This window comes from Octopus sinensis, linkage group LG17 (assembly GCF_006345805.1).
Source record: "Octopus sinensis linkage group LG17, ASM634580v1, whole genome shotgun sequence".
NCBI lineage: Eukaryota > Metazoa > Mollusca > Cephalopoda > Octopoda > Octopodidae > Octopus > Octopus sinensis.
Window position 1 is genome coordinate 23,488,052 of NC_043013.1, and position 20,879 is coordinate 23,508,930.

Consider the following 20,879-nt stretch of genomic DNA (forward strand, 5'->3'; position numbering starts at 1 on the left):
ATATATTTCTCTGGAATCATTTAACCCACCTTGTTGTACGGATACCAGTGAACACTTTGTCCAGTTGCTGGGTCAGATAGTTTAGCAGAACTCATCCAGCAGCATACTTTTTACATTCACTTTTTCCATGCTGGCATTGATTAGATGACACCAAGGACGTAGTGAATGGCTGGAAGCTGTTTCTGTTACCAGACTTTACCTGCTTTTTAAATAAGCTATGATTTTTATTCCACAGGTCTTCACATGTCAAAACTGCCAGGCTACAGAATATATTGTTTACAAGAGATGCAAACACAACTGTTGTCCACACGGTGTCAACGCAGATCTTCATGTAAACACTTACTCGTTCATACACAGAGGCTTCTGTACAGTTTCCGCCTTCCAATTTCCCTGACAAAGCATTGGTGAGTCTAAGGTTATTGTAGAAGCCACTTGGCCAAAGTGCCATACAGTGGGATGGAATCTGAAACTTGGATGATTACAAAGTGAACTTCATTACTTCAATGCCATATCTGTGCTGATGCATCATCACCATCGTCATTTAACATCCGTTTTCCATGCTGGGATGGTTTGACTGGAGTCGGCAAGGCTGTGAGCTGTACCCGGTTCCATTGCCTGTTTCGGCAGGATTTCTACAACTGAATATCCTGCCTAACTCCAATCACTTTACAGAGTGTACTGGGTACCGCTGCAGTACCAACAGTCATCAAGTACCTTGCAAAACAAAAGCCATTTCCACAAGAGAAAGCAAATTCAATGAGACATGTCAGCAAAACATTCACCATTTTTAAAGTAGAATCAGTCTTGACAAGAAATGTAGCACTTCATTACAGTCACAGACTGTTTGAGAAAAAAAGTTTCTTGACTATGAACACAATACAGTAGCAGACATAAGAAAGTTTGGTCTCTCTGCTGATCCACTCCCTTAGGGAATCAGACTTCCATATTATTACACGAAGACAATATTTCCAGTAACACTGCAATGGCGCAATAGTTTATGAGACTGACAGCTGCACAACTACCACCAGGTCATACGGCAGTCACTAAATATCCAGGTATACTCTGAAGAGTAACAGTTTATAGTTTGGATATTGTCAATGATTTTTCTCAGATGACTTAAAATATAATTAAAATAGGAACAAAGTCTCTGTATTGTAAAGGCAAGCTTAAGATTTCTCTGCTTGCAACTGACGAACTTCAGATGTTTTACATATTCTCCTTCATTATCCTCTCCACACATTCGTGCTTAGATACAATAACGAGTAGTGTAAGTATATCGTCGACTAATTTATTGCCTTAAATAGTCTTTTCACTGTTTACATGTGGTCAGCTGCCACTATAATCTGTGGCCCGAGCTGACAAGTGTCTTGGGGTGATATACACATGAGGAAGACAATTTGGATTATTGATTTTTTTGTAAAACCACGGGCATGGCTGTGTGCTTAACTAATTTGTTTCATAACAATTTGGTTCCAGGTTTAACCCCACTGTGCTTCTGCGAAATTTATTAGGCTGAAACTGAGTAGAAGCCGCTGTGTGTACATATTTACATTACATATGTATGTATCTTCGAGAGTGAGAGAGAAAAGTGTAAAGTGGGGCAATATATACATACAGCAAAATGTTGCCATTAAACTAGTGCTATTTATCCACTCAAGTTGCATATATACACATTGGTTATTCTGGGAATGTGGATGAAGTGAATCAAAGCTTGGCCCATTATTCGCAAAATCATCATCATCATCATTTAACGTCCGCTTTCCATGCTAGCATGGGTTGGACGGTTCAACTGGGGTCTGAGGAGCCCGAAGGCTGCACCAGGCCAGTCAGATCTGGCAGTGTTTCTACAGCTGGATGCCCTTCCTAACACCAACCACTCCGAGAGTGTAGTGGGTGATTTTATGTGCCACCGACACAGTGCCAGACGAGGCTGGCAGACGGCCACGCTCGGATGGTGTTTTTATGTGCCACCGACACAGGTGCCAGATGAGGCTGGCGAACGGCCACGATCAGATGGTGTTTGTTACGTGCCCACAGCACGGAGGCCAGTCGATGCTGTACTGGCTACGGCCACGTTCGGATGGTTTTCTTGTATGCCACCGGCACTGGTACCACAAAGATACAAATTCCATTGATGTTCATCTATTCGCAAAATCATTTGAATAAAAATCGAGAAATATGTCACTTTCCTATGAAGTTAACCAACAGCAACTCGACATACAGACGGAAGCTTGCAGAGTGAATAGTTTGCAAAGAACACATAAAACTAATGTCACTAATGGCATTTACCAAAAAGTAAAAAGTCAGTTTGTTGTTAAGATAAAGAATATAATCTATGACATTGCCCCTTGGATATTCTATGTAGCACAGAAGTCAGCTTCAGTGGGATTTGAACACAGAATCTAGTGAAGTGAATGAGAATAAAATTGGATGGTACATTCGATCTGTTGCCTACTTTAATCCCACCAATTGACCTTTGGATAGCTTTAGGGAGCCCATCCCGATGCAAACATCATTCTAAGCCAGGTTTCCAGTGTGTTGACAACTTCCTGCTATCTCAGAATGCCCTAAAAAGGGCCATTCACTAAACCATTCAAAAAAGAGAAAGGGGGCGGGGGAAACTGCAATACGTTTAGGCAATGTGGAAACGATTTCTTCTAATAAGATGAATTTTTGTAGAGCAATGCATATTCTTGATGAAAATCCACTTAATACTGCAAGAACAGAAAATAAAATTTGTAATGGTTGGGTTTTAGATTGGAACCTTGATGGATAAAATTAAATATTGCAACTATTTCAATGAACTTCTCAATCACCACTGCTTTTTAGTTCTAAGTTCATTTCAGAGTTGTGTCCCTTGCATTTCTTGACCAGAAATATTCATTTATCTAATGAAATTTTTTTTCTCCTCTCCATCCTCACTACTTGTGTAATTTTAATTACTTAAAATTTATTAGAATTCATTAAGTATGAAGGAATCCCCACCTCCAAAAGGAACATGTATTAAATATGTTTGAACAGCCCCCACCCATAAAAAGGGAACAAACACAGTTATATTTTTTAAAATAAAATTTTGAATATTTTTTTAAAGTTAATTTTTTCTTTTATTGAATAAACAATTTTTCACACAAGTGTTTCTTGTTGAACACAAAATATATATATATTTGTGTGCACATGCAAATATATATATATATACATACATACACACACACAATGTGTAAACTTTAAAGCAAACCAAAAACTAGGGAAGTCTGTGGGTAGATTAAAAAATTTATCACCATTTATATATATATATTCTAGTTACCTTATATTATAAACATCCATCAAAGATTTCACTGTTAATGATGTCTTCAGCTGATCCACAGGAACATTTTGCCAAGCATAGAATTCAACAGATTTGCTTGCATTTATCATCAGGAATCCATTGTCTGAGAAACGCCCCAATATTCCAGTAGCTTCTAACCAAACAAATGGAGCAATGTCTGAACTCTGAAGTGTAATATCAAAGGTGTTGTTTCGGCCACTTACAGCAACCACTTTGGTGATCTGTGAGTGAGAGAGAGAGAAATTGAAGAAACCAATACGTTATATATATGCATTTTATTTTATATGTGCAAAGAATATTGAAGAAAAAACAATCAAATTTCTGTTGATCTGTTGTGAACCAAGTATTGGTCTGTATGAATCAGGTGTTTTGTAACATAAAATAAAATTCAAGGAATTTCTGGTAAACCTTCATCAGTAACAATCAATCCAACACAATAAAAAATACTTTAAAATTAAATGTTAACCCTTTCGTTACCAACCCAGTTGAAACTGCTTCTGGCTCTGTATTAAAAATGTCTTGTTTCCATAAGTTTTGAATTAAAATCTTCCACCAAATCTTAGTCACTATTTATGTTTCTAAGACTAGCTTAACAATAACTAAGTTATTTTACTAAATTCTTTGTTACATTTAAAATTAATTGAAAGAAACACAGAGCATCTCAACAGAAATACAGTAACAAAAGAGTTAAGTCAATGTATTTTTCTATGAGGAAAAAGAAAAAAATATTTTAAAACCTTCACAAGTTAACTATCACTGGAGTCTTGTTGAACCATGACTATCTCTCTGAAATCATTCCATAGTGATTCTGAGAATGAACTAAATCATAGAAGGCACACTCTTTATAATTTATCAACTGTAGACAGGTCCGAGAGCTTTCTGTGATATTTGGTTAGTCTGATGATTCTAAAGTACCCTCAGAAGTTTGGTGAAATTCTTGTTTGTTTGATCTTTATTTTAAGCTTATGTTTTAGGGAATTTGTAGAACTATTTCTTGAATTTAATTCCAGAGTGAACTCATGACTGTGCACTGGCTGTAAGTTTTTTTACTGACTCCAAAGCCAAGTAAATGATTTCTTGGATAAAAGGCCAGTTTTGTAAAAAGAAGAGTGGACTCAAATCAATTCCATGAAATTTAATTTTTAGCTAACGTCAGGAGGAGGATCAAACACAAAGTTGACTCCAGTACGATCGGAATACAGATTCAAAAATAATCAGGGCCTTTTACTTGTATAATAACTACAGCGACCACTCATATGCAAGGATGGGCATCCTCTTGACCCACTCACTTTTGAATCAGTGAAATAGTTGGTGGGATAGATAGAAGGCAGTACAAGAATTCAGTAGGCACGGTATCTTTTTTATTTGTGTAAGACTAATATTATAGGAGTGTGGCAAAGTAAAGAGTATTCAGTCTATTGTCAGGTTACTGACCTCAGAGAGGTGGAAAACAAATGCAACTTTAGCAAGATTCGAACTCAGAATAGTGGAAGAACATCAGATAGACTGCTCACTATTTTACTGTTCTTACGTATTCTGAAAGAAAATGTTTCTTTCAATGAATAATTTCCATTTCTTCAGCAATTTCTATTTTCTAAAATTGATATTGGAAAGCAATCCTGTATTTGTTGGCCAAGGAAAACATTTAAGATAAATATTTGGCCAATGCCACAATAACCAAGATTGAAATATAAATTTCTAAGCTCTTTTCTCATGTTAAATAGAATTAAACTCCCAAGACAAAAAAAATTTTTGAAATTCTTATCAAATGGCAAAAAAGCCACCGGACTACATCATCCAATATGTCCTGCTTTATAGAACTGAGGGAAATTTGGCTGCTATTTCTAGCATGTCAAGCGACTTAAAATATGCAAAATTGACAAATATTCATTTCAAATGCCATACCTTTATTTTTGCAAATGGGATTCCTCCTGAAGGTACAAGACGACCAAGCGGCAACCAAGATGTTGACACAGAATCCTCAGAATCCAAGAAGAAAAACAAGAAACATGATGTAAGAGAACATTTCTTGTGGTCCACAATTTCTGATGCAGGAATTTTGAGAACAACATCTGAAGTTTTGTCTAACTATATTCAAAGAAAGAGAGAGGCATGGTTAACAAACAACATTGGGGACACAGACACACACAAACAACATTGGGGGCACACACATTTATTTATTTTATTTTTTATCTTTTTTTTTTATTTTATTTAGTTTTAGCTCACAAGCTGTGGCCATGCTGGGGCACTGCCATTTGGTGTTGCTACATGATTTTACTTCACGAATGCTTTTTAGCAAATGCCATCTGGTGCATGAGAGAGTTCGATGCAGCTGCCCTCATCTGCATCTCCTGCCGTGAAGTTGGTTCATCTGGGACACCTGACAAGAAGAGATCCAGTTTCATTTTAAAGACATCTGCATCCACCCCATGCAGGTCTCTTAGGTTCTTCGGGAGGATATTGAAGAACTGTGGGCCTCAGAAGCCCAGGCTATCACAGTATCTTGTCCTACATCTTGATGGCAAATTTGGAGTCCTTGGCACTATGCAGTGGCGCCCAGTTCTGGCTTTGTGTAACTCTCAATGCCAAAGTTTGGGACAAGTCCTTCTAGGATCTTCCAGATGTATATTATGGCATATCTTTCTCGCCTACGCTCTAAGGAATAGAGTCTCAATCTCTTGAGTCTTTCCCAATAGCTTATATGCTGCACAGAGGCTATCTTCTTCGTGTAGCTTCGTTGGATCGTCTCAAGTTCTGTGATTAACTTGACACTGGATGGTGACCATAGCTGAGAGCAATAGTCAAAGTGGCTTAGGACAAGTGTCCTCCAGAGGACCATCATGGTTTCCTGGTCTCTTGTTCTAAAGGTTCTAAGAATCCATCCGGTCAGCTGCCTACATTTCATTGCCAATTTAGCAACATGCACATGAAAGGTTGCATCATCACTCATGTAAATACCCAGGTCTCGCACTGATTGTGCCTCTGGGATTGCAATCCCTCCAGGTCCAGTGTATTTATTGGGTATTGCATTTAGTTTTGCATGCTGATAGTATAAAGCTTGAAACTTTGCAGCATTGAACTGCATGCTATTCTTTTCAGCCCACTTGTATATTTTGTCCAGCTCACATTGCAGGTGCTTAGTGTCTTCAGGGTTCTGTATTGCCTGTGAAACTTTTGTATTATCTGCATAACTTGTGATCGTGGCTCTCTGCATGGCTGAGGGCATGTCTGAGAGGGCCATTATGAACAGTAGTGGTCCCAGAACAGTGCCTTGCGGAACACCACTCACTATTTGCGTGTTAATGGAAGTGGCAAATATTCTTTTAAAAAAACCTTTTCTTTTAATTTTTCTAAATTTAATTATTTAATCGTTACAGTTGAAAAGGTTTCAAAATGACTGAAACCGGTACTGAAATGTTCTTTATAAAATTATTTTAGCATTTTCTATCTTGACTTGTTTTTTCATATATATCAACTCGTGTGTTCCTTTTCATCCTTATACACATATATATATATATATATATATATATATATATATATATACATACTTATATATATATATATATATATATATATATATATATATATATATATATATACACATACATACATTCTATATATATATATATCTATATATATATATATATATTCATACATACATATATAATATATATATATATATATACATACTACATTCATATATATATATATATATATATACACATACATACATTCATATATATATATATATATACACATACATACATTCATATATATATATATATATATATACACATACATACATTCATATATATATATATATATATAAACATACATATCATATATATATATATATATATATATTATATATATATATATATATATACACTACATACATTCATATCATATATATATACACACATATCATCATATATATATATATATATATATACATTCATATATATATATATACATACATTCATATATATACTATATATATATATAATATACACATACATATATAATATACATAAAATATACGAGAGTCTTCTTTCAGCTTCTGTCTACCAAATACACTCACAAGGCTTTGGTCAACCCGAGGTTATAGAAGACACTTGCCCAAGGTGCCACACAGTGGGACTGAACCCGAAACCATGTGGTTTTTAAGCAAGTTACTTACCACACACCCACTCCTGCACCTACTCAAAATTTCTTTGAGTGTTGCCGCAAGTTACAAAGTATATATAAAAAAACCCAAAAATATTTCCCTTAAATTCATCCAAATACTTACACTATATTTTTGGGTCCAGCTTTTCACTGGGGTTCGGTTCTTCCAATTATATAACTTCACCTGTAAAGTGCCAGTCAGTACTGAGTTCTTACTTTTGGAGATGTTGAGTGGAACCATTTCTAGGCTACCATCTGACCGCCTGTGTTCTTTGATTGGAATACCATCCACAACCATATTTATATAAAGCATCTTTTCATTAACAAAATATGGTGAAATCAAAACAGGGGAAAAGAACTTTTTAGAATAATAATGAAGCATCTTCCATGTTCCATCATATTCTGCAAGAGAGAAAAAAATACATGTGTGTATATATATATATATACTAGCAGTATCGCCCGGCGTTGCTCGGGTTTGTAAGGGAAATAACTATAAAGCATTTTTAGAGAGTTATAGCCAAAAAATAGCAAAAAATGCATTAAAAATGGAAAAAAAATTATGGTAAATTTTTTTTTAAATCGTTGACTCATCGTAGACATTTTTAGAGAGTTACTTCCCTTATATTTAAAAAATATGCCTTAAAATGGAAAAAATGGTAAATTATTTTTAAAATTGTAGACTCATCGTAGACGCGCACTAATATCCAGAAGGGCTTGATATGAATCACGACTATAAGATACCCGGTTTTGGTTAAACTGCACCGCAAAATGTGGGAGTAGTTAGGAATTTAAATCGAAGGGGACAGACATTCACACAACTACAGTTTTATATATAAAGATATGCTTTAGAAGCTAGGTAAATTAGAGTGTTTATATCATTTATATTATAAAATAGTTTTACACACACACACACACACACACAAACGCTGTCTATCATTGACTTTATATTTTATTAAATCAATTAATTCTGTCCCTTTCATGTAAACATTTTTATTTATTGATAAAAATGTTTCCTGTTTGAAATAAAATTCCTGATGCAACACACAAAAGAGGATCGGTGCCGTTCTATTAATATCTAATTAATATCTAATTACTGTAAAAACATGTTTTGTAGATGTTTCAACCATGGAAATGTGAAAGCAACCCTGTTTCCTTTGATGGTCCCCTGCCAATTTTAAAGTATTCATATTTAACCCTTTAGCATTTAAAGTAGCCACATCAAGCAAAAATAGTCTACCAGTTTTATGTTCAAACTGGTCAGATCCAGCTTCTCACACCTACCCTACAATAATAACATCTTTGAAATCTTTATTAGCCATGAACAGTCCCTCTTTGCTTCAGATCAAATAAAAAAGTTTGTCTTTTCAATCGTCTCTACCACCAACGTTCAGATTGTGGGGTGCAGTATTAATGTAACAAATTATTATTCTTATACTTCTAATCATTATTAATAATAATTATTATTATTAATAATGATAATTATTATTATCACCATCAATAATAATAATAATTATTATCATTAACACCATTCATAATACTTATTATTAACACCGTTCATAATAATAATTATTATAATTATAATTATTATCATCATTAATAATTATCATTATTAATAACGTTCATCATTATTTTCATCATTAATAATTATCAACATTAATAATAATAATTATTATTATCAACATTTATAATAATAAATAATTATTATCAACATTTATAATAATTATTATCATTATTATTAATGACAATTATAATAATAATAATAATAATTATTATTATTATTATTATTATTATTATTATTGATGATTATAATAATAATTATTATTATTGGATTGTGGTGGATTAAGTAGAATGCATAGAGTGTTTATTTATGTTCTTTGATATTCTGAGTGAGAATCCCACCAAAGTTGACTTCCTTCCATGTAAGATAAAGGGGGAGGCACGAGTTAAATCCTGAAGTTCATTTAGTTTATTAAATTCCAATTGGAAAATGCATGGCCTCGTGCCTAAATAAGAAATTATTTTTGATTATGGTAATATTAATAACGATGACAATGAAGATGATAGCGATGATGACGATATATTTCTTTACTATCCACAAGGGGCTAAACACAGAGGGGACAAACAAGGACAGACAAATGGATTAAGTCGATTATATCGACCCCATGCGCAACTGGTACTTAATTTATCCACCCCGAGAGGATGAAAGGCTAAGTCGACCTCGGCGGAATTTGAACCCAGGACGTAGCGGTAGACGAAATACGGCTACGCATTTCACCCGGCGTGCTAACGATTCTACCAGCTCGCCGCCTTCTAACAGCTCGATTCTACCAGCGATGATGATGATAATAGTGCTAGTGATGATGGTGATCGTTATAAATAATGTTGGTTATGGTGAGGATGATAGTGGTGATTGTATGATGATGTTGATGCCAACAATGATGATGGTGATGAGAAAAATGAAAAATCCTGACCAAAAAAAAAAAAGGAAAGAAAATAAAAAATTTTCTGATTTAAAAAAAAAAAAAAAAAAATTTTGCTTCCTCCTATGAACTTACCAATAGAAGACCAAGTTGGAGCTTGCCAAATATCATTTAATTGCCAATAGAGGGCACCCATAGTTATTCCAAGTCCATTGACCACTTCACTTTGATGTCTACGATAGCTTTCTGTTTCAAATCGGATTGACATCGCTTGGTTTATCTCAAAAAGAAAAACAGGAAGAAATAATAACATCTTAGAATTCTAAGATACAAAGAAGACAATTCAAAGACAAGAACTAATGACCAAAACTATTTCATCTTGTGCTTAATTGGAAATAATTCAAATTGGTTCTAATTACTTAAAGTCCTATGAAATTTTGTGTGTGTGTGCATGCGCACACACATACCTATGATGAAAGGTGTTTCAGCTCTGGCCATCCCAGCTCATCGTATATAATATATTTAGGACTGCATTATTAAACGTATTTTTGTTTGTTTCTTTTCTTTGTTAGTATTTTGTGAGTGATTAGGGTGTCATTTCTAGTAGTTCAGTAAACATAGAAGCTCCTTTAATGATTCACAACAGTGGATATTCATAAGGTAAATGTCTTGTTTAAATGGGACTGTAATACAGCTCTATATTTAAGAGATGAGGAATTATGTACATTATTTACATTTGATGGATATTAGTCCTCATCTTGTTTGTTGTTAGCACGTTTCGGCTGATATACCCTCCAGCCTTCATCACTGGAAAATACGAAAACTAAAAGCAGCAGCACATATGCTAGGACACAACAACCTCCTAAGCAGACTGAGTGCAGATATGAATAGCATATGGGAACCGGTATTGAGGAAGGATAGGCGAATATTAGATTTATAAGCCCTAAAATTCACTCCATAATTGCCCATGGACATATGGCGTAGTGGTTAAGAGCACAGGCTACTATCCTCAAGATTCCAAGTTCGATTCCAGGCAGTAATCTGAATAATAATAATAGCATCGAAAAATACCTTAGGAATGAGACACCTGATGAAGGCTGGAGGGTATATCAGCCGAGATGTGTTAACAACAAACAAGATAACAAATTTCTGTCAAATGTAAATAATGAGACTGTAATATGTGAAACTTTATTAAGGGCGTACAAATAAGCACATTATTCTCTAAATGATACCAGTTTTCTCTGCCAACCTCAATGGTTTACTTTGTGATTCTCCCATCACTAATTTGGCAAGCATTGTGAAGTTTGTTCCACTGATGATATCATAACAATAAAACATGTTCAGAGTTGTCTCCCATGATTGCCAAAATATGTTGATAAAATAATATTGCTAATACTACGTAACCATTTCTAGTTAATTTTTTTAATGTTTACTTCATTAATATATAAACACTAACTTAATTATTGTCTATTTTTGGAAAATGGCATCTCTGTGTAATAAATAAGTTTTCCATAATATTTCTTTGTCTTGCAAGGTACTTGGTGACCCCATTTGGTGATGGTTCCATGTAAAAAGCCCTGGTGCCACATAAAATGCAGCCAGAACACACTGAAGTGGTTGGCATTAGGAAAGGCATCCAGCAATAGAAACCATTCCAAAACAAACAATGGAACCGGGCATGGCTCTCCAGCCTTGCCAGCTCCTGTCAAACCATCCAACCCATGCCAGCATGGAAAATGGAAGATAAATGACGACGACAATGATGATGGTATTTGAAAGTAAGGTGTTTAGTTTAAAAAAAAAAAAAAAAAAAAGAAACAATTATACCTGTGTAAGGTATATAATATCCTGAAAGGTTTTATGCTTGAATTTCTTTGAAGAAGGTGGAAGGTCAAAGTGTTGCAAAATTTCTGCTTCCATTTCCAATTGCCCTGGGAAAAAAAAAAAGAGAATATAAAGAAAGCAAAGGGATATAAAAGAAAGTTTTATTTCATTTTATGGAAAAGATGGTGAATTGATAGAATCATCCTCAGGGCACTGGACAAAATCCCTTGCAAAATACTATAACGGTTCACATTCTGAATTCAAATCCACCAAGGTTAGAGTAACCTTTCCTCCTCCTGGAGTTGTTAAAATAAGATACCAGTTACATATTGGGTGAATGTATTCTAGATGTGAATGGAATTATAATAGAAGGCAATTTTCTGTGCTCAAGAAGATCTCTCCCCCATGGCAAAATTGAGATCTTATGAGTATTTTGTTTATGCTTAGACATGTTGGACCCTAACTCTGCATCCATTCTGCCTTGTCAAGTATTCCCTGCATCTCATCTTCCTAACATTAATCCCCCCATCATTCTCCTAACTGTGGCACTACTCTGTTGCTGCAATCATTTAAGAGTAGAATCAGAACATATTTCATCCCCATCTTTTTCCATAACCTGTCACCCTTTTCTCCCTCTGGAGTCACTTCCTATTAACATCCATCCCTCATTCTCACCCCCTCCCACCCTATTTTTCAATAATAATTCCCCTTCTGTACTTTCAGTTATCTCTCACTCTTTCTCTGCCGTATCTCATTGTTTCCACCTCTCATATCTGCTCTCACTCTCAATACCCTCTTAAACTTGCCATCAATGCCACCCCCACCTTTTGCTGTTCTGCTCACTGTCGCTGTACATCTCCACCCCACTCCCACTCAATCGTCTCCCTACTTTCTGATCTATCCACAGATATATGATATTGCAGCTCCCTTCCTCTTCTTTGTCATCCCTCCTTATTGAGCCATGTCAACCACACCTCCACCCTTTTTAGCTCTCCACCCCTGATTTCTCTTCTCGCCCTCTCATGAAAGGATCCAAGCACCTCTCCTTACCCCTGATTCACTCTCTGTATTCTCTTTTAAACTTACCTTCTTGTACCTTCAGACTTTACTCTGGTACCTCATCATCAACATCTTAATCGTCTTCCAGGCTACTCCCATCCACCCTTATATAATATGGGGTAGCCATAGATCTCCCCAGTTGCAAGACATCTATTCTCATCCCTGTATCACATTTTAGCCTATCAACATCTAAAAACACAAAGCTGCTTCCCTCCTCCTCTCTCAAATACTCCTCCACTCAGTGAAGGGAGCTTTTCACTTCTCTCTTATTATGAAAGTTACTTGTCAACTTCTCATCACTGCTGGTGCCATGTGCAAAGCACTCAATACACACTGTTGAGTGGTTGGGCATTAGGAAAGGCATCCAGCTACAGAGACCTTACCAAAACAGACATTGAAGCTTGATGCAATCTTGTGACTCATTGGATCCTAGAATGGAAAACAGATGGTGATGAAGTACAAAGAATAACTTTGCAGCTATGGGACCAATACTCCTACAATGTCTCCTTGATGTGAAAAGAATTCTAATAGAAGAAGAAGAGGAGACCTAACTTTGCAGTTTTATTTCTATAGGACACAGGTGTAGCTGTGTGGCTAAGAAGATCAATTAGTAACCACATAGCCTTGGGTTCCTTCCACTGTCTAGCATCTTTGGTAAATGTTTTCAACTATTATAGCTTTTGGCCAACCAAAACTTTCTGAGAGAAATGGGTAGCTGGAAATTGTGTGGAAGCCTATCATATGTGTGCATGCATACTTGTGTGTGTGTGTGTGTGTGTGTGTCACCCCCCCATCTTACTGTCTGTTTGCCTATTCATCCATCCATACTGCTTAGAAGGAATGGTATCCTGTTTGTGTCCCATAACTGTGGAACACATGACAATTGCTAAATTGAGTAAAAGAATAAAATGGCAATATTAAAGAGCCACAGGTAAGCAAGTTGGATGTTTTATCTGAGAGATCAATAATTCTGAATATGTCACAAGCATTGAACTGTGTCCATGAACAATGCACACAGTTCTCGACTAATCAGGCACCAAGCTGTTAACAGGTCACTAAAATGACCTACTTCCAACTCACTGCTGGAAGTAGGTGATTTTAGTAGTAAAGACATTGTTGCTGCTGCTGCTGTTGTTGTTGTTTCATTCCAGATCAATTCTGATCCACCCTGTCTTTATGGCTGTTCTTGGAGGACATCCAATATCTCCACTCCCCTTTTCCAAGATGCTAAGGTGTGATTGAAAGGGAATTTAGTTGCTATTTTTAACAAGTTGAATGACAAAGTAGAGAAGGCTTTTTTGTAGGCTCAAGGTTGTTGTTGTTTAACCCCAGGTTGGCCTTGAATGAGTAAATCTATGGACCATCAATATTTTTTTTTCCTTTTACTTTTCTAAACAACATCATACAACATGCCCATTCTCTTTTCAAACAATAAGGTGTGATTTTAAGGATATTTAGCTGCTATTGCTAACATCTTGAGTGACCTTATGGAGGCTCTCACATTTGGCTCATAATAACATCATCATCATCATCGTTTAACGTCCGTTCTCCATGCTAGTATGGGTTGGACAGTTCGACCGGGGATCTGGGAAGCCAGAAGGCTGCACCAGGCTCCGGTCTTATTTGGCAGCGTTTCTACAGCTGGATGCCCTTCCTAACGCCAACCACTCCGTGAGTGTAGTGGGTGCTTTTTACGTGCCACCTGCACTGGTGCCAGGCGAGGCTGGCATCAGCCACGGTCGGATTGGTGAATTTTACGTGCCACCGGCACGGAAGCCAGTCGAGGTGGCACTGGCTTCGGCCACGATTCGGATGGTGCTTTTTACGTGCCACCGACACGTTGGGTATTGAGCAGAATTATTCTTGTGAAACAACCACCTTTGACAGATTGACATCAAAGACAAGGCAAGTTTGGTTTGTCATTTCCATAATATTTCAGGAAATGAAATTTCTTAGAAAATGCATGAAATAATTAACTTTAGTCTACATAAATTTAACTTGCAAAATTTTCAGATTTTAACCTTTGACCAAGATCAAAGTGAAGTTTTGTGTGTTACAAGAAGACAAGAATCCTGATGAGTTGAACAAAACCTTTTGTTGAAACAAAGATTCTTTAGCTTCTCTTAAAGCTTAGCAGTGAAAGGACAATACCCACAATTCTTTTCAAAACCTCCAAGGCTGGTAGAACAAAGGGCAGCATTAATAGCCCTTCTCAGATCTTCCAAACTTAGAGAGAAATAAGAATGAAGGAATACTCAGAACAGAGACCTGGTCTCGGTGCTAGAAACTGCAGAATCCATTAAATGAATGCAAATATTAGAGGGACAGGTGTTAAATTTACCATTTCAAAACAGAAATTTGTTGAAATATGGAATCCTTGCCAAATCAGTTTTGCTAATACAGCCCATCACCAGTTTCCTTAGATCCTAGTTCTATTTGCACTTTATCCATAAGGCCTGGATTGAAGAGGTCAGATTTTAGTCATTTGGAGAGGAGAGAGTTAAGATTATCAAAATATTAGACATTTTACCATCTTTTGGCAAAATTCTACAATTAAACTGAATACATTTTGCAGTAAGAAGAAAATTAACATCTAAACTGAGAATTACAAAACTGAGAAGATGAATATTGCTGGTTCTTACCTGCTAAATGATGTTGTCTGTGAATGGTAAAGTTACTCCAATACTTCAGAGCTGATTGGTTTAACAAAGGCACCAATGAAGAGTAAGAACACCATGACTGGATACCATATTCTGATGCAAAGCGTGGTATTGGGATACTGGAATCCAGCCAGAGATTACTTATATAATCATAGAAGTGAACTGAAATAGGAGAAACAAAAAGACATTAGCATTAAATGTAACAAAGCAGTCAAGGGTTCACATCCAGTCAGTGACATGAAAGTGTTTTTATTTCTATGAAAAACTGATTTTTCATAACTTGATCCAATTTTATGTCCCTCTTTCCAGCAAGGTGGACTTGTCCATTGGAGAGTTAAATGTAGTGCGAATTACAGGAATTGAACTCCACATCTCTAGCTGATTATCCAGTACCTACCAAATCAGCCAAATATGGTCTCACTCGATGCATGAAATCAAATAAAAAAAAATAATTAGAAAGTTATTTACTGTCGCCATAATTTTGAGCAGCAGGATTGGGCGAAATCCCTCCGTCTGATTTCGTTTTGACCCCATTTGAAGGGCTTGATGTCACAAATGGACGGCTGTTATCTTCCTTCATGACGTTAGTACCAATTGTGTCTACATATAGCTTGATGTAGGCTTCCCGATATTTCTTGTAATGTTCTAAGCTGAGAGGGAACCTGAGGAAAGAGAAAGAAAAAGATACAATTACTAAAAGCAAGTGAAAAAAAAGGGTTGAGAGCTAACAAATCATCAACTTCCTCTACCTCCTCCTCCTCCTTCTCATCACCCTCACCAAACATTTTCCTAATATCCAAAATACATTATCTACAACTACTTAGGAAATGGTTGTTTTAAAAAACAAAACTCACCCTCCGGAAAGTAAAAAGAAAAATGTGGCCTTTGTAGATAAGATAATTGGACAACCTAATTATCCTGAGTTTAAATACACTGCAATTATTTCATGGTATATTCGGATAAGCCATTGCATTAGTTTATATTTGTTTAGGATTCCTGCATTAGTATGAAATTATTTCATGTATTTGTGGGAGTTTATTGTGCTATGAGTGTTGCTTCCATCATTAATTGCTTCTTTTGGGAAAGAATTCAGTTTAATACAGGTGTGCTGTTTACTTAGGTTTTTCTGTCAAGCTGTGTTTTATGTTGTGTGATGCAGTGTGTTGCAATTGTCCCCTGTATCTATATATTGTACAGAATTCTGTATAAAAAATAAATTACTGATGTGCCAACTATCTTTTATTTCATGGCTCTTAAAATCCCAATCAAGGACTGAAAAATGTGTTGCCTGTTTTTCTGTTCACAAGAATGCTATTTCTACAGACACATTGCTTACATTCATACCATGTAAGCAATATGGCTAAAACAATTTATAGAACTATTGTATAATAAATCAAATATAAATAATGGAAGCAATATTCCGTACAATAAACAACTAGAATAAATATCCAGATGACAGACAAATCATAAAAAATAAATACCAGACAGACAATGTATAAATCAACAATTGAAGCTGGGTTGATCTGGACTCCAGTGAGGAGACAATCTTCCAACAAATAGAACCAAGTGACAGGAGCAGAAGAGAGAGAAAGAAGGAGAACAAAAGACACAGGGAAAAGCATGATGCTGTGTTAGAGCGGTAGTGATGAGGAGGGTAATGTTGATGAAATTAACTTTACAGATGGTGGTAGTGGGGATGATATCAGTGGTGATTATTATTATGATTGTCTTTCAACCTTTCTAAGTTACATTATTTACATTTGACGGATATTTGTCCTCATCTTGTTTGTTGTTAACTCAACGTTTCGGCTGATATACCTTCCAGCCTTCATCAGGTGTCTTGGGGAAATTTCGAACCTGGGTTCTCATTCCTAAGGTATTTTTCGATGTTATTATTATTATTATTCAGGTCACTGCCTGGAATCGAACTCGGAATCTTGGGGTTAGTAGCCCACCTCTTAACCAACTCATCCCCCTCTCCCAAAATGGCTACCCTTGTAGCAAAATCTTTGAAACTGTTTTTATTATTAAAATGGTAGCTAGCTGGCTGAGTCTTTAGCATGACGAGTGAAATGCTTGGCAGTATTTTGTCTGCCATTATGTTCTGAGTTCAAATTCCGTCAAGGTCGACTTTGCCTTTCATCCTTCTGGGGCTGATGAAATAAGTACTAGATGGGTGCTGGGGGTCGATGTAATTGACTTGCACCCTTCCCTAAATTTCAGGCCTTGTGCCTGTCCTAGACAGGATTATTATTATTATTAGTGTGTGTGAAGAACAGCTTAAATATCAACAAACTGACCATCCGTTTACCAGAGCAATTTCATTTTCATTGTTTCCAGCCCAAATAACAATAGATGGGTGATGCATCAAACGACGAACCTACCAAGGAAATAAACAAAAAGTAATAAACAAAACAAAAAGGAAAAGTAAACAAAGAATGGGAAAAAATAAGAGCAGCAGGAACGGTGTTAATGCTATTTAGCATCATGTCAACCCTGAATGAGCAAAGTTTAAAGGCTCCATCTTTTTAGATCAACATGTTATTTTATATATATATATATATATATATATATATATATATATATATATATATATAGTTAATCCAAACAAGAAAACACAAAAAAACACAACAACGCGAGGACGTGGAACAAATATAGTATTATTGGACGCTCAGGAAAGAAGGGAAGAAGGAGGGTTTAACGCTTCGAGCGGAGCTCTTTGTTGGAAACATAGGAGAAGGAAAGATCGCGAGAAGGGAAGACAGAGGAAAAAAAAATTGCCAACGGTACACACGAGGTCACATGAGGGAGATAAATTGAAAATTAATTCAATTAATATTAATTTAAAACCAGAAGCCTAGCATATATAAAAAATCTGAAAAATCAGAAAAAATTTCCATACATGTGTATATTTAGGGATAAACCACAAGGTGATCTTCTAGCATATGGTTATCCACCTAGTGGTTTATCCCTAAATATACACATGTATTGAAATTATATATTTCAGGTGCAGGAGTAGCTGTGTGGTAAGTAGCTTGCCTACCAACCACATGGTTCCGGGTTCAGTCCCACTGCGTGGCACCTTGGGCAAGTGTCTTCTACTATAGCCTTGGGCCGATCAAAGCCTTGTGAGTGGATTTGGTAGATGGAAACTGAAAGAAATCCGTCGTATATATGTATATATAAATATATATATATATATGTGTGTGTGCCTGTATGTTTGTGTGTCTTTGTCTGTCCCCCTAGCATTGCTTGACAACCGATGCTGGTGTGTTTATGTCCCCGTCACTTAGCGGTTCGGCAAAAAGAGACCGATAGAATAAGTACTGGGCTTACAAAGAATAAGTCCTGGGGTCAAGTTGCTCGACTAAAGGCGGTGCTCCAGCATGGCCGCAGTCAAATGACTGAAACAAGTAAAAGAGTAAAAGAGTATATATATACAGGTAGAATAATTAGTGGGCTGTTATGTAGATGTGTGTATATATACATATATGTGTATGCATGTAGGTAAATGGATATGAATGTAAACAGATAGACATAAAGAGGGGTAGGTACAAGGGGAATATTAACAGATATACATACACAAATGAAGACCGAAACAGGTGACCATATACACACACACTTCACACAAGGACAAATATGGAGACACACATCCATACATACAGACACACTAAATAGTCACAAAAACCCATACACAGACAAACTCAGACATGCACACACAAGGAGACAGAGGTGCGCGTGCGCGCACACACACGCATACACAAAAACACACAAACTCACTAGCACACGAATATGCAGATTACATACAAACGTACACACATACATGCATACACACAGGCTTGCATACATACACATGTACATGTGTATGTGCACACAAGCAAACAAAAAAGAATGCAGCTTGAATAACGGACAGAGTCAGCAACTATTGAAAGGGTTGCAAGACGCAACAAAAATTTTAGAAAAAATAAGTAAATGAGTGGAAACTTTACTGGTGAGTGTGTTAAATTATAAGACACTAAAAGAGAATGACCCACCCCAGACAAAACAAAATGTTATTTAAAACTATCCAGTTTTTTTTTAGGGAGTACATTATCTAATGAGCCCTTCTTCTTTTCAAGATGGTAGTGTGGGATTTAAGGGAGATTTGGCTACTATTTCTAGCAGATCAAACAGCCTTGTAAAAGCTCCTTCCATAGTTGGTATTGTTTTGTTAGCCTTTGGTCAGTCCTATTGCCATAGAGAAGACCTATGGTCAAAGGCATTACAAATATGATCATCCTTTCATTTGGTTGCTATTTCTAGTAGACCAAACCACCACATAAAGGTTCTTCCTTTCTTTCTCTTTTTTTTTTTTTTTTGTTTCCTGACACTGATGTAGCTAGAGTAGGCAATGTTATGATTGGTGATGTTTAGAAGAAAAAGAAAAACAAAATTAGATAAAAAAAAAAAAATTTAAGAAGGAAGAAAAATGACAATATAAAAGAATTTAGAAACAGATGAAAAAGATACAAAAACTGCAGAAAAAAATAAATTAAAAGAAAATCTAAGAGACAAGTGATAGAACAGAAGGACAGAATAAAAGAAGTAGAGAATGGTAGAAAGAGAATAAAGAACAGAATGAAAGAAGAGAATGAAAAAAAAAAAGGAACTGAAAAGAAAACCAGAAATAAAAGGATAATGAAAAAAATGAAGTAAAACCCCAGGAGAAAAGAAGAGAAAGTACAGGAAAAATAAAAAAGGGAAATAAAAAAAAACTGTGTGTGCATTACCTGATAAACAACTTCATCTTTGACAGATGACAGAAATTGTGGAGTGTCTGGGTAGAGAGCTACAGCAAACATAAAGTCCTGCCATATCATCACACCAAATTCATCAGCAATCTGGTAGAATTCATCACTTTCGTAGACCTATTTCAGGGATTAGAAAGAGGGAAGTGAAACTCATATTGAATAGCAAACTGATTGGTTTTAAATGTAGAGCAAATGTTTTATTGCATGTTTGGTCAGTACACTTAATTCTACATTCCTTCAATTTACATTGGAACCTGAATGTTTTTTTGAAATAAGCTAGCATCTTGTTCAGAAGAAAATTCATAAATGCTTACATTGTTGTATCAGAAGTAAAAAACTAATAAAATTTTCTTGTCATCAAATATCGACTGAAGAAAACGATTTTGACAACTTTTGATATCCCTTGCATTGAAAATACCCAGGTATTTCGACCAACAGCAAACTACACCCACCCACTTTACACCATCCTTCTTTCTGTCATTTATGGCTTTCAAAACTGTCTGAGGGTGGTCATGAAGATCTTTTCATTTCACCCCAGAAAGCCATTAAAAAAAAAAAAAATCGATAATCTGACCCTTTATGCCCAACAGTTGAATGCGCGTGCACATTTGCAGACAGTCTGTCTGTCTCAGCG

The 20,879-nt window shown here is 35.9% G+C and overlaps 1 protein-coding gene across 1 annotated transcript in view; it reads right to left on the reverse strand.

Annotated features, from left to right (window-relative positions):
* Positions 1-3,258: 3,258 nt before the first annotated feature.
* The window catches only part of LOC115220912 (beta-mannosidase), a 70,779-nt gene continuing 53,158 nt past the window's right edge, over positions 3,259-20,879 (reverse strand). The window contains exons 9-17 of the mRNA XM_029791113.2: positions 20,225-20,362; positions 17,756-17,835; positions 15,924-16,117; positions 15,438-15,617; positions 11,740-11,843; positions 10,048-10,192; positions 7,617-7,894; positions 5,231-5,413; positions 3,259-3,546 (exon numbers count right to left, since the gene is read on the reverse strand). Coding sequence (XP_029646973.1) covers positions 3,301-3,546; positions 5,231-5,413; positions 7,617-7,894; positions 10,048-10,192; positions 11,740-11,843; positions 15,438-15,617; positions 15,924-16,117; positions 17,756-17,835; positions 20,225-20,362 — 1,548 coding nt within the window. The 3' untranslated portion in view covers positions 3,259-3,300. The remainder of the gene's footprint in view (positions 3,547-5,230; positions 5,414-7,616; positions 7,895-10,047; positions 10,193-11,739; positions 11,844-15,437; positions 15,618-15,923; positions 16,118-17,755; positions 17,836-20,224; positions 20,363-20,879) is intronic.